Source organism: Syzygium oleosum, unplaced genomic scaffold (genome assembly GCF_021117445.2).
Source record: "Syzygium oleosum isolate NSW1041296 unplaced genomic scaffold, Sole_v2.1 Sole_v2.15, whole genome shotgun sequence".
NCBI classification, from domain to species: Eukaryota; Viridiplantae; Streptophyta; class Magnoliopsida; order Myrtales; family Myrtaceae; genus Syzygium; species Syzygium oleosum.
The window spans coordinates 7,155,484-7,169,247 of NW_026607499.1; the positions used below are offsets into that span (position 1 = coordinate 7,155,484).

At 43.5% G+C, this 13,764-nt stretch overlaps 2 protein-coding genes across 2 annotated transcripts; both read left to right on the forward strand.

Annotated features, from left to right (window-relative positions):
* The first annotated feature begins 4,717 nt into the window (after positions 1-4,717).
* LOC115675395 (ethylene-responsive transcription factor ERF061) lies at positions 4,718-6,292 on the forward strand. The gene has a single exon (XM_030598021.2). It carries the CDS (start codon positions 5,191-5,193, stop codon positions 6,070-6,072), a length of 882 nt encoding a protein of 293 aa, XP_030453881.1. The 5' UTR covers positions 4,718-5,190; the 3' UTR covers positions 6,073-6,292.
* Positions 6,293-8,534: 2,242 nt separating this feature from the next.
* On the forward strand, positions 8,535-13,711 carry LOC115675500 (probable polygalacturonase). Its single transcript, XM_056318329.1, has 6 exons — positions 8,535-8,831; positions 8,944-9,360; positions 11,441-11,561; positions 11,726-11,900; positions 12,043-12,113; positions 12,663-13,711. The coding sequence occupies exons 2-6, from the start codon at positions 8,989-8,991 to the stop codon at positions 13,289-13,291; spliced, it is 1,368 nt and encodes a 455-aa protein (XP_056174304.1). The 5' UTR covers positions 8,535-8,831; positions 8,944-8,988; the 3' UTR covers positions 13,292-13,711.
* The last annotated feature ends 53 nt before the right edge of the window (positions 13,712-13,764 follow it).

Genomic DNA, 13,764 nt, shown 5'->3' on the forward strand with positions numbered 1-13,764 from the left:
AACTTGGATGGACATATAGTTTAGGATTTAGATCCATCACCTTTTTCCTGTTGTTTCGGATTAAATTAGACACTTCTACGCGCTGTGCGGATTGTCATTGAAAGATATAATTAACTAGAGAGCAACAGGTTTTGTGTCACCTGTTATAATTATTGAATCTAATCTCCTTATTAAAATAGAGCTTGCGTGTAATCTCCATTCGGTGCAACAGTCCTCCCCCATGCACACTGGGTATTCATCGCAGAGACACGGGTTTGTGCTCTCAAAAATGGTCTCAAGAAAGTATGTAAATGGTGTGATTTGAACTCAAGCCTTAAGCGAGGTAGGTGAACACGCCCATCACTTGAGCATCCTCACGATTAAGCTACACATCAACTCTGAAGCAATGAGTACAACCACTCGAGCGTATTCTCATCCTTTTAAAAGTGAACAACAATAAAACCCGTTTGGTGTATCAGTATTTGTAATACGGTTGTAACGTATAAATTGTATGCTTGGTAACATATGAATAGAAAACCTTCAAATTCGATGAGACGGCATCTTAAAACTTGCCGTAACTTTGGAGGTGCTGCGGGCGTGGATTATTCACCCACACATAATATAAAAGTTTCCCGGCACATCTTTTCACCATTGAAGCTGCCGGTTGTTCTTACCATAACTCCCATACGCCGGACAAAAACCGAGACCGACTAGATCAACATCGAAAAGAACGGACAGACTTTTAGGTGTTCTGAAGAGTACAACGGTCGCGCATCCATCTATTCGATCTGTCGAGTATAAAATGTCAAGGCATTTCGTTTTCATCAACCCAAAATTGGTACGTGCTAAAAAAAAAATTTTCTACTCCTTGAAATGAGAATTCCTCTATATGCTAATGCTAGGGGCTTTTTTAGGGTTGGGTTGGGACTGATTAAAAGCTCCTATGAAAACATGGGCTCGCTCGGTCGCTCTCTCTGGCTGGCCCGTGTCGCTGGGCTCTTGCGTCACCGTGACGCAACAGCTTTTCACGGTGACGTAACCGATGAGAGAGGGACTCGCGATATTTCGAAGAGCTGGTCGGCGAGACTCGCGACACGGGAAGGAGAGAGAGGGAGAGAGAGAGAGAGGGCCAGTTGGAAAGTCGGTGGCGCCTGGGACAACCTGTGTTTGGACCGAGTCCCAAGTGCCGACAAAACTTCACTTTTTGCGTGTTCCCGTCTCTTGGGAGTCCCCCTCCCTCCCTCTGTACCTCATTCTTACTTTTTTCTTCGACAATCTGGCAAAGATGTCTTGCGTTTTCATTGATTACGTAAGTTTACCTCGATGCCCTTCAACCCCCATCTCTTTATCTCGAGAGGTCTTCGGTTTCCTGAGCAAATCTTGCTGCAAGATCCGTATTCACTAGGGAAAATGGCAAAGCTTGATTCGCGAGCTTTGGTTCGATGTGCGATTTGATCGCGACTTTTAATTTGTTGATGTAGTCGCGAGCTTTAGCGCAATGTTGATTTGGTACATGAACTTTTAATTTGTTGATGTGGTCCCTGAACTTTTAATATGTGTTCAATTTAGTCTCTAAACTATTTGAAAATGTTCAATGTAGTCCTTCCATTAATTCAAGTGTAGGGACTATATTGAACATTTTCATATAGTTCAGGGACTAAATTGAACACATATTAAAAATTCAGGGACCACATTGAACAAATTAAAAGTTCAGGGATCAAATTGAATATTATGTTAAAGTTCAGGGACTACATTGAACAAATTAAAAGTTCAGGGACCAAATTGCACATTGAGTCAAAGTTTAGGGACTGTTTGTGTCATTATCCCTATTCACTAATTGACCGATTCTAATCCAATTTCAAGCTGTTATAGAACGAGATAATATGGATGTGCAACCGGATCGGTTCTATCCGAAAATCGGATCGGACTGCCCTGAGAACCGGTCCGGTTTCAGGTTCCAAAATTTTGGAACCAGTGGGAACTGGTTCGGTTCTTGGTTCCGAGTGAAGAATCACCAGGGAACCGAACTAAATTTGGAACCGGTTTTATAAGGCGTAAAAATCCTTATTTTTCTCTCCAATCTTACTAAGCCATTTCGCGACTCTTTCTCTCTCTCTCTCTCTCACACCCACGACTCACCTTCCTCCTCGCTCGTTCGCAGCTCACCCTCGCTCCTTCTTGATTTACCTTTGCTCGCTCGCTCACTCGCTCTCATTCATCTTTTACTTTGAACCACTTTGTTACTCATATTATTTTGTTGTAAAAAATGAAACCAAAAAAGAAATAAAAGAAAAACAAGTTCTCTAGTAGATCCTGAAATCGGAGCAAAAGAATATGTTATTCCCAGGTTCCAAAAACTGGAGTCGATTCTAACATGGTAGGTTTCAAGTTCGAAATTTAAAACCTATACATCCTGGAACCAATCACTTCTACGAGATAATTTGTGCTAATATTGGGGGAACGTCTATCAAATCATTTAACCAAATCAAGTTACGTATCTGCCTTTTTCGTATGTGTAGTATCATTCTGAGTTTCGTCCTTCATCTTGGAGTCTGAAACTCCCTTCCTCTTGATAATTTTCAGTGGATATGGAGACAGGCGACTGAGGGTTGCGATGTTAAATTGGACGGTTTGTAACGTAAATGGGAAGGGGATGATTCATTGTCACCTCCTAGTCTTATTTACCGGCAAGGGAGATTCGAGTCAAGGATAACATCGGAATGACGGCATTTGACTTATGGCCGGGATGGTGGGTGGGTCGGTTCACATGGAGAAAGAGTCCATTTTCAGGCCATCTTTGGAAGATGAAGGCGTGGGTCCTTTCACGAGCTTCCCCTTTCGAAAGTCTAAAAGAAGAAACTCTACTACCCCCTTTCCATCTTTAATGCATTTGGCATCATCACCGACCTCGAAAGGCTCCCGCTTTATCGGTTGACATCTGTGATGGCGCCCCTTTGTGACCATTTATTTCGAATTGAAGAGGTCAAAGAATGCGAATCGATGATTCAATCAGTGGTCGATTGGATTGCTTTTGGCGTCTAATTCTCTCATTCCCATTGAAACAGTACCGGGAAAGGATTGAGAATTGGCCGCGTGTAGGAGCGATCCTGGACCTCTTTTTGGAAACCGTGACATGTTTGGTTTTGGGAATAAGTATATTGGAAGTTCTAAAACTTGTCACGAAGGTGCAATCGAGTTTTAAAACTTTTCAATAGTGCGATCAAGTCCTAAAACTTATTATGAAAGTGCAATCAAGTCCTACAACTTTCAAAAAGTCCAAACAAGTCCTAAAACTTGTTATGAAAGTATAATTGAGTCCTAAAACTCTCTAAAAGTGCAATCAACAAAATGACTTGATTAGATCAATTTGACAAGTTTTAAAACTTTATTACACTTTCGTGATAAATTTTAAGACTTTTAATACACTTGTCCATTTTGTTGTCTATATTTTCTTTCATGGGTGCCTGTACAAATACAGCCTTAAGCCCTGTTTAGAAAGTAAACAAAACAAGACCATGGAAGTCAGTAATGTGATTAATCATGTAACTCTCTCTCTCTCTCTCTCTCTCTCTCTCTCTCTCTCTCTCTCTCTCCAACTAGCAACTTTTCCTCTTGCACACACGCGGGAGTGCATAGACATGCATTAACACTAGTATATACATCCGTGTTGTTAATATGAGTCATGTTTTCGTTCATTCTCGATTGGACCAATCGACCTTCTAATTAATGTATTATATACATAGATATTACCACATTTGTTTTTAGGGAAAACAAAATAAGCGTAGGCAGTGTCCATAACTTCTAGCCTATCCATCAAATGCACGGCTGGATGAAATTTTCTCGAACTCTTAGGAAAAGAATGTAGCCTTGACAATATTTTTTCATGAGCAATCAAATCAAGAATCAAGATGTGCTATAGTTCCTTTTTAAATCAATTATCACTTGCTATGACGGGCATTAACTTGTAGAAACTTCGCCGAAGCCTTGGTCTCTACTTCCTATTAATGCTAAATACGGAGCTTTAAACTTAAAAAAACAATCTTTAAACTTAAAAAAACAATCATTCATAATTTAAGCAATGAGTTTTGATTATAGATAACCTTAGGTGTTGAAAATAGATGATGAAGAATTGTTTGAAAGTTGATCGGGCACGGCTTCCGGTGCCTTCCATCACCATACGTATATCCGTTCATTAACCAATAAGCCAACTCCAAGGATTCGATAAAATCTTCATTCACCGGCACTATATTATATAGAGTTTGGGCTGCAAATATGAAGTAATCTTTTACAATCTAACCGATTTGATTGCATTTTTTTTTTGCGCCTTTTTCCTTATGTTCTCGAATTGAATTGAACCGCATCAATCAATAGACATTCAACAATTGGGTTAACCCTCATGCCATGTTTTAACACGTAATTTACATCATTGAGCAAAAATACAGATACGAGGATAGCTCGAGGCCGTGCCTAACGTCGGGAGAATAGAAGAGACTTAGAACAAAAGTTTATCGTGCACGAGATGAGACGACACGATTGGGAGAAAACAGGAGGAGCTGACTCGATCCACTGCACTTAATTCAAAAAGTAGCTTTTTCTTCCAGTGGCCCGAGTCTGGCCCCGTGGCGACTTCGCGTAGTCAAACTGACGAGGGACGACCAATGCTTTTGAGCTGTGCAGCTGTCACGCAGTTACCTCCACACCCTCCCCAACATCCCCTAATTCCATCATGACTCCATCCCAAGAAGGCTTTCTTTTGAGGGTACAATCGCCATCTTGTGGTGAAATCCTCTGGCTGAGTATTGCGACGACTTCCCCTTACCTGCAGCTATAAATACACTCCAAATGTCAAACTTGGGGAACACAATATCAGTCTCAGTCTTCTCCTCAAATTTTGCAATTCAATCTCTTCTTCTTCATCTTGGTCTTCTCCTGATTCTTCAACTGGGTGATCTGTTCTCTGTTCAAAGCATTCTTCAGCTCTAAGTCTGCTGTGAATCCTCTGTTTTTTATGCACTTCGTTTTCTGAGTTTTTCTACAATCTGAGAAATCAGCCTTTTTCAGCTGGAAATCTTGTCTTTTTCGCACTCGATTTCTTCGTTCTCACTCGTATTTCCTGAGGAAAACAGGATTAATTTTCTTTGGTAATCCTGTACCCTGTAATTCCTCTGTTTTTCCATTAATTGAGGGTTTCAGCAGAACTCTGTTTCGCAAATGGAAACTATCCTTCAGAATCTTCGGCCAGTCACTTGCACCAACCACAACGACAGTGGAAACATTCCCTCCTCACTCTCGGAGCTCATTCTGAAAGGTTTCGGCTCCAACACTCTCGACTTGATCTTCTCGAACTCAAACCGAACAAATCCAACCACTGATAACACCCCAGTTCTGGAAACATTAGGCTCTTCAATCTATCTGCTCCACAGAGATCTTCTGCAAAAGTTTTGTGATCGGAACAAGTCAAACACGTCTCTGACTCACACCGCTTTGGAACCAGCTTTTCAGTGCCGCGACAACACGAGCACGTGCCTTGTTCCGTCGAAGAAGAAGCTTTACAGAGGAGTGAGGCAGAGGCACTGGGGGAAATGGGTGGCAGAGATCAGATTGCCCCAGAACAGGACTAGAGTGTGGCTAGGAACCTACGATTCGGCCGAGTCCGCTGCCTACGCGTATGACCGGGCCGCGTACAAGTTGAGGGGCGAGTACGCACGACTGAATTTCCCCGAACTGAAGGACTTGAAGGACTCAGGGCTCGCTGACAGCAAAAGGCTGAACGCCGTGAGGAGCTCCGTGGACGCAAAGATCCACGCGATATGCGAGAAGGCAAGGAAGGAGAGAGCGAGGCGGAGCGCGAGGAAGGGCGAGGGGTCGGCAATGCAGGCCACGTCATGTTCGTCGTCATCGTCATCTTCACTGGGAAGTGAAGTAATGCTGTCCCCGAGTTGCTCTGAAGAAGAGGACATGTGGAGGCTTGTTAATTCTAATTCGTCCATCTCAGCCGGTTCGACGGGGCCGGAATTGGAGGGCGAAGGCTATTCGCTCGAGATGATGCCGTCCTTCGATGCGGAGTTGATTTGGGAAATTCTTGCTAATTGAAAGGAAGAGTATTTGCAATTCTTTTTTCGGGTGAATCTGTGATTGAGGAGTGATCTTGTTCGGTAGATGATCTCTGTTAGTTGTGCCAAATTGTAAATAGAAGTCTCGGTGTCGCAGCTTAGCTTGTTCCTTTTGTTTTGGAGTACAAATTGGGAATTAGCTTTGGTAGGAAGGGATGTTCTAGAGTCATATTATGATATTGGACTGTCTTATTCATCAACTATCTGTCATTACCTCGAATTGTCATAATACTTTGTTGAACGCTAATTAGCTTGCGATTGAACTTGATGTATATTCGACCCAAAAAAAAAAAAAATTTTATGTATGAATGATGAGCAAAACATAAGACCATTCCATGCAGATTAAAAGACTGTTTATCTTCTAACCCTATAACTCATATCACCTCCCAAACTCAAGTCATCTTGAAAAGAATGACATTAAAAAGAATGTTCAACATACCCACCCATCGGTGGCCGCGTTGGTTTACGCTCAGTTCCTTTCATGAGAGGTCCTGGGTTCAAACTTGCCCATCGGTGATTTAAGTGGGGGGTCGTGGCAGTGGGATGCTGCGCTAGCCCCCCTCGAGGACTAGTCGGGCATCACCGCTGGTTTGAACCCTAGCTCGCTGGCCGCGCGGACACCTCGGTTATCAAAAAAAAAAAAGAAAAAAATGTTCAACATCATATTAGAGAGAGCAATATGGAATATCTAGGAATTGTTGTAAGTCAACATTGGCCACGAGCAAAGGAAGTCACATGCATTTATATGGGTCTGATTGTCCATCCATGAGTATCTATTGGGCTTATCGGGCCGCCGATGATGGGCCACGTGATGCCCAGCCTACTACAAAGTGGAGCAGACAGAGCACTGGGTGATTTTCTTTTTGGTTAATGCAGAACAATCAGATTCTTGAATTCTAGTCCCTAAGTTATTGAATAAGCCAAAACCCATTTCTTAGCAACATGCGAAATGCATACAATTTGCCTTAAACACAATAATTAACTAGGTTTGCCAGTGCAATGTACATGTTATGCCCACCACATGACACTTTTGACAGGGCACTGCATGAGGTTAAGAAAGGCCAACTCAGAGTTTGAGATGGGGGCGAGAAGAGGATGACATGAACATGTGAAGACCATTATCTTGGAGGACACACAGTCACATACCGTGAATTTGTAACAAGCTTTGATTCCTCGGCCTCAGCTGTTTTGTCCTTCTTCTTCACTTTCGAATCAATCTTTGCTCGTCGCTCTCCAGAAATGGAAATGCATATGCAACAGCCATCCACTTTTGACGCGTGAGCATACCATCTTTATGAGTGCGCATTGGCCTATTTGCACCTACACAGCCTTTTTTTTATCCGAAAAAAATAACATGGGACGTTCCAATTTTCCAGGTCGATTAGTTGCTATGGCTACCTGTAAACCGCCCTGTCAATGTGAAATAAGCAAAGCTTTAGGGATAGGGCGACGGAGGACGACCGAGAAAAGCTACCGCGATGAGGAGGACGACGGATGCAGAAGGTGGCTACGGAGGGTGAAAATGGCTGAAATAAGCCTGACTCAGGCAGGCTTTTAGAGTGCTTGGCATGACAAAAGGGAGCGCAGCCCGTGCTGTGGAGTGTAGTGAGTGCACATGGAGCACCCTCCATCGCGGCACGTTCCAAGATAAAAGATGATGATGGATCGGTGAATTCTTGGTTTTATTATTGTGCAATATCAAACCTTTTGAAAGCACGCACAGAAAAAGAGCAATGGCAACCTGTCTCGTTTTGTACGAAACAGGGTAATGCGATCTTGTCAACCGGCTTTGGATGGCATTCTGCCGGATCACGGGCCATGATTCTGCTCCTTTACCTTATCCTAGAGAGAACAAACCCTGCCATAGTCATGTATTAAATCTTGAATTTTCATAAATAGAAACCTTATTAATTTTAGACAATTGCATCACACAACTTTTCATTAGTCTAAAAAGAGGCGCAATCATTGACCTATCGTGTAAATTGACGTCTACTAGCATTTCCATCTATACCTTGTGTCGGGTGTCTAACATGTCTGCAAATGTAACACAGCGGGCGAAAGCGTTACATTTCACATTAGCCTCTTAAAAAACGACGTTGTTTTTCAAATAGACAAAATTAAATACAACTTAAATTTAGAGAATTTGAAATAACCGTGATAGGCATTTAGAGAAAAACGAATTTGGGGCAAGCATGAATTTGGGAATTTAGAGTGTTTAGCCCAAATCCCCATTTCTTTCCCGGCTGTTACTTTCAACCTTGGAAAAATTCCCCACTTTTCAAAAAAAGATTAGGGTAAAGAAGAAAAGAAGAAGAAAACGAGAAATTGAAAAGAAAAGGACTCGCACTTTTAGAAGGTGAATTGGTGGTGGGGCAACGTCTACAAAAATCATGCCCGAAGGACAATTTTGGTCCATGGCTCGTGACTCTCTGTCCTCTACTCTGCCTTATCATGCTTTTCTGCCTATGTTCACCTCGTCCTCTTCCTTTAAAATCTTACCAACTGTCTTTCTCTCCCTCCCTCTGATTCTCTGTGGCTGGTGGTTCATGTAATGAGCTCTCTGTGCTGGTTGATGCAGTTGAATCATCTCTAAAGCCTCGTTTGGACTCTTCTACTTGTATCGTTTTCAGACCCACCATATTCACAACACACCCTCTCTATCTATCTTTCATCCTGTGAGCACCAGCTCCAGTTTCTCTTTGTACTCTTCTCCTTGTAACTCGCCTCCTAAGTACCACTGTAAGTCTGACACACACCTCTCCCATTTTTTCTTCATCATCTTCCAATCATTCCCGCGCCCTCCCGAAAAGCGCTTTTCGTACCTTTCTCTGTGGCTCGATTTCGAAATCAGACTTCTTCTGTGCTAATCGCCAAACTCCCACCTGAGAGGTTTCTAATGAAGTGCCATTTCCTAAGTCCCGAGATTACGAGAATGGTGCGGTTCAACGTCTCCGTTGTCCTAGCGATTGTCGCGGTTGCGTCCGTTATGCTAGAGGGGGTGGCAGGATCAATGGTGACGTGCTCGGGGATAGTGCCGATGAGGTACCGGAATGACAAGATATCGATAACGGACTTTGGAGGGGTCGGGGACGGGCGGACGGTGAACACCAAGGCGTTCAGGGAGGCAATATACCGGATTCAGCACCTACGGCGGAGGGGCGGCACCCTCCTCTATGTCCCTCCCGGGGTGTACCTCACCGGCAGCTTCAGCCTCACCAGCCACATGACCCTTTACCTGGCCCGGGGGGCCATCATCAAGGCCACCCAGGTAAAGTTATTTCTCCTGCTTTACTTTGTTAGGAAATTGTTATGTACGAGACTTTCGACGCGCAAAAAGTATCGCCTAGGCTCAATTTGACAGAACAAGTCAGCTACACTCACTTATAGGCTTGCCAAGAACTAGGAAGAACCGGAACCATATACATAATTCTTGCACTGTGACCGACCATCGTGTTGTTAGTGAGTCTATACAAGTCGATGGATAGGCACTATGTGCACCAAAAGGGACTAAATTATATCGATCGAATCCAGTTCTCAGTTTTGTTCACTCTGGCCACTCGCAATGTAGTCTGTCTAGGTCCTGTTACTTGATGAGCAACACAATTGGTAGATGTAAGAGTTGTTCAGTGTAGTGACCATTGTAGGTTTGACTCGCTAGTACTGACTAACTAATTCTGAAGGGAATATGATTCAGTGGCGGTACATAATAAAGTATAGAGTTAAAGAATCTTGATGAGTGGGGTGTAGAACAGCAGGGAATTCATCCTGTTTCTTTAACTGTTGTGCTGGCCTGATTCTTTAATTCTTTTAATGGGATTATTTTGAAGCTCGTTAAATGCCTCTTGCCACCTCAGAACTGAACACTGCAGCAGAAACAAGTTCTGGGTTTGTTCATAGAAGCATTTCTTGGGATGCAGACTCCGACTTACTATTTGGTGTGACACTCGAATGTATTTTGTACGATATTGGCAAACAAATATATAAATGCACAGCGTGAACTTATCATGTGGTGGACGCGACAGAAGGAATGACAGAGTCGATCACAGCGCCGGAACTGCACGAGAGCTCGTGCTTTTCTGTGCGGTCCAGTCCGGGGTCCGCATGTTTCTCGAAAACGCGATTGACTTGACTATTATGCAGTTGCAGTAACAACCCGAAATTTGCTACGACAATAACATGGGCAAGTCATAAAATGGAGATTTGAACAAGTGGGTTATTTTGTTAAGTCTGATTTCGTAAAGATTTTGTTGGAGCTCTCCTTTCATTTATTTAATTTTATCTTTTCCTGTTTTCTTTTGTTCCTGATGAGACATATGCTATTGGGGTCACCACCACTTCAAAAGTAAGGAAGTGGTCCTCCTAGCTTCAGCAGAAATATTTGTATTAATTAATCTTGGGGACCTGAAAAGAAAAGGAAGGATGTGGGTGGGTGCGTGGTGGCTCCAAGTGCATGTGCGTTGCACATCTGACAATGGACATTCCAGATGCTTGGACAGCTAGATTTTTGCAGATGCAGAACTCATCAATGCATCTTCATTTGGACCATCACAACAAATCCATTCACTTTCCTTTTCCAGTAACATAGTAAGAGCTATAGGATTCAGCTCATTTGTGTCGGGCATGTGGCCCGGCTTGGGCAGAGCCGGCATTTGACATTGCCTAGGGTCGAGGCTCGTCCATTGACCAGGTCTAATCTAATGATTAAGACGATCGAGTTTCACATCTCGATTGCTCATAGCATAATGAGTCGATGTCAGAGGTAATAGGGTGAAGGGCCTCTGCCCATTTTAGAGCGTTGGAATTACGCTGACAAACAGCCGTGCATCTTTTACAACGTTGTCAAGGGAGAGGAAAGATCGAAAGCTGCTCAGGGCATTCATATGGCGTGGTCCCTAGACACGTTGAATGCCTGAAGATGACGTCTCCCTCTTCTGTAGTCCCATGGCGACTAAATGCCATAACTTCTGCTGATTCAAATAGCTTCTTTGAAGCATACACACCTCCCTCGTGATCATTCATTCATATTTGCTCACTTACACTGTTTGGCATATTCTTTCGGACGATTCTTTTCGCTTTGTTAACTTGCGAGATAGGATTAGGATAGTCTAGTCAGTCTTAAATATGTTGAAGATATTAGTGACTGTATATTGTAATGGTAACCATAAATTTATGACACGATGATTGAGTGCATGAGTTTTGTCGGAACTTGGTGAATTGTCAGAAAAAGAAAGAAGATATTTGGATGATCCTGAAGATACGAGGATGAAAGGAACTTCTGGTCAATGAAAAGCTATAATTTGCCTAACGTTGCATAGTCCCCTGCTAAATTGTGGTGGTTGCTGGTTCAGGATACTTGGAATTGGCCTCTGATCGCACCCTTGCCTTCTTATGGAAGAGGGAGGGAACGTCCTGGAAGGAGGTATATGAGTCTCATTCAAGGATATGGCCTTCGAGATGTGGTAATCACGGGTGGGTATTGATGAAAACAAGTTGCATGATCCTTCACTTCAACAAGCATCCCACGAAAATCGCTGTCCACCGTTGGACTGAATTCGCTGCATCATAACAGTGCTTAAATACCCAAAGTTCAGAAACAACCTTGTCGAGGACATGATGCGATTGTTCTTTTTCAGGTGAGAACGGGACGATCGATGGTCAGGGAGAGGTATGGTGGAACATGTGGAGGCAGGGCACTCTCCGCTATACTCGACCGCATCTTGTTGAATTCATGGATTCCAGAAGCATCGTGATCTCCAACGTGGTTCTCAAGAATTCCCCCTTTTGGAACATTCACCCTGTTTATTGCAGGTAACTTCCAGACATGTATGTTTCAATTTGTTAAGTGCAGATCTTAGGACAAGGTGTTTAATGAGTAACAACATTAGAATAATGGACATCTTGCTCGAACCTGATCTGATAGCCTTTCTTCTTTTATTCCCTTTTTTGGCAGCAACGTTGTTATCAGATATGTAACCATTCTGGCCCCTTACGACTCTCCCAATACTGACGGCATTGATCCAGGTACATACTATACTCGATTTTACTCGAAACTTTGGCCCGGGTTAGCATTGCTATGCCATTTCGTGATGCACGATTCCACTACGCTTCAAATGTGCATGGGCTGTTTGTAGAACTGCAGTGCATCCTATATACTTCGGATGAGTATCATACAATACTCATCCAAAGTAGAGGGTTCTGAACAGAGAGTATCACATTGGATTGAGTGCTCCCAGGTGACATGGTTGGCAAGTCCTATCCAGCTATGCAGTTAGTTTGCTATGTACAGCCAATGTTTGCTCACCGTTTAGTATATCAGTACTTCGATAGGATCTATAAGAGCTGATATAATAATCAACGGCAACAGTAAAAGAGAAGACAGGGTAAGATCATCGTATTGAAGCAATCCTCTGCATGTTCTTTAATTCGGTTGGTCCTGTTAATGAGGCCATGATATATGTTCAGGAATATGTTTTAGCTGGTGAGACAATCTCATTGACTGCTTCTGTTTTGAAGAGTACGAATTCTCAGGAAAGAAAGCTAACTACGGCTTCTGTATTTGTACTGGCTCAGATTCCAGTTGCAATGTCTGCATAGAGGATTCACATATATCCGTTGGAGATGATCTCGTTTCGGTGAAAAGTGGATGGGATGAATATGGAATACGATACGGCCGTCGCAGCTCGGGGATCACGATACGGCGGATAACTGGGTCGTCCCCTTTTGCTGGGATTTCAGTGGGAAGCGAAACGTCCGGCGGGGTGGACAACGTCTTCGTCGAGAACATAAACTTGTACGACACGGGCATAGGAATCCACATCAAAACAAACATCGGGAGGGGTGGGTTCATAAAAGACATAACCGTGTCCAACGTGTACATGGAGAACGTGCGAAAGGGCATACGCATCATGGGGAACGTCGGCGACCACCCGGACGATTACTACAACCCCAATGCCCTCCCTTACGTCAAGGGCATCCGAATCAAGGACGTCTGGGGCGTGAAGGTCCAAGAGGCGGGCTTAATACAGGGCCTGAAGAACGCGCCGTTCACCGGGATCTGCCTCTCCAACATCTATCTCCACGGCGTGCCGGGGCAGAGGAGAGCGGCGTGGACTTGCTCCGACGTCACCGGAGCCGCACTCGAGGTGAGCCCCTGGGTGTGCTCGGAGCTTGCCAGCACCTATCAAAGTGGCATCTGCTAATCTAAAGCTGGTGACACCTTTGCTGTTGCTGCATATGTAAGGACATGTTTATTCAACCAAGCTCTGCACCATCATCACCCTATCCACTCTCGCTCTCTCTTCTTACCATATTTGACGGGCCATGATCTTGAGATTCTATCGACATGGATACATAATTGTCGCGAAGACTTATCGAATTTTGCCCGAAAAGCTCATACAAACCACTGGGTAGATTAGCAACATCTGATCATTACATGAATCCAACAGTGTTGTTATATACAGTACAAAGCGCAGTACAAACCCTACTATCCATCTCGCATGCCATCTATCTCGGCAACGTGTTCAGATTGTCCATCTCTCAAGGATGCAACTTTATTTACACACAGACGTATTAGATAAGTAAAAAGAGGCTAATCCCTATAAGTAGAACCATCGCAAAAACAGTAAATAGCTGCATCCGTATGCATCACCGCAAATTCACACTGCGTCATCAT

Bases quoted from the DNA above. Each gene is read 5' to 3' on its own strand.
- LOC115675395 (XM_030598021.2), top strand. From the start codon at position 5,191: ATGGAAACTATCCTTCAGAATCTTCGGCCAGTCACTTGCACCAACCAC.
- LOC115675500 (XM_056318329.1), top strand. From the start codon at position 8,989: ATGAAGTGCCATTTCCTAAGTCCCGAGATTACGAGAATGGTGCGGTTC. The intron at 9,361-11,440 runs GTAAAGTTATTT...TTGCTGGTTCAG, and splicing joins CCATCATCAAGGCCACCCAG to GATACTTGGAATTGGCCTCT. The intron at 11,901-12,042 runs GTAACTTCCAGA...CTTTTTTGGCAG, and splicing joins ATTCACCCTGTTTATTGCAG to CAACGTTGTTATCAGATATG.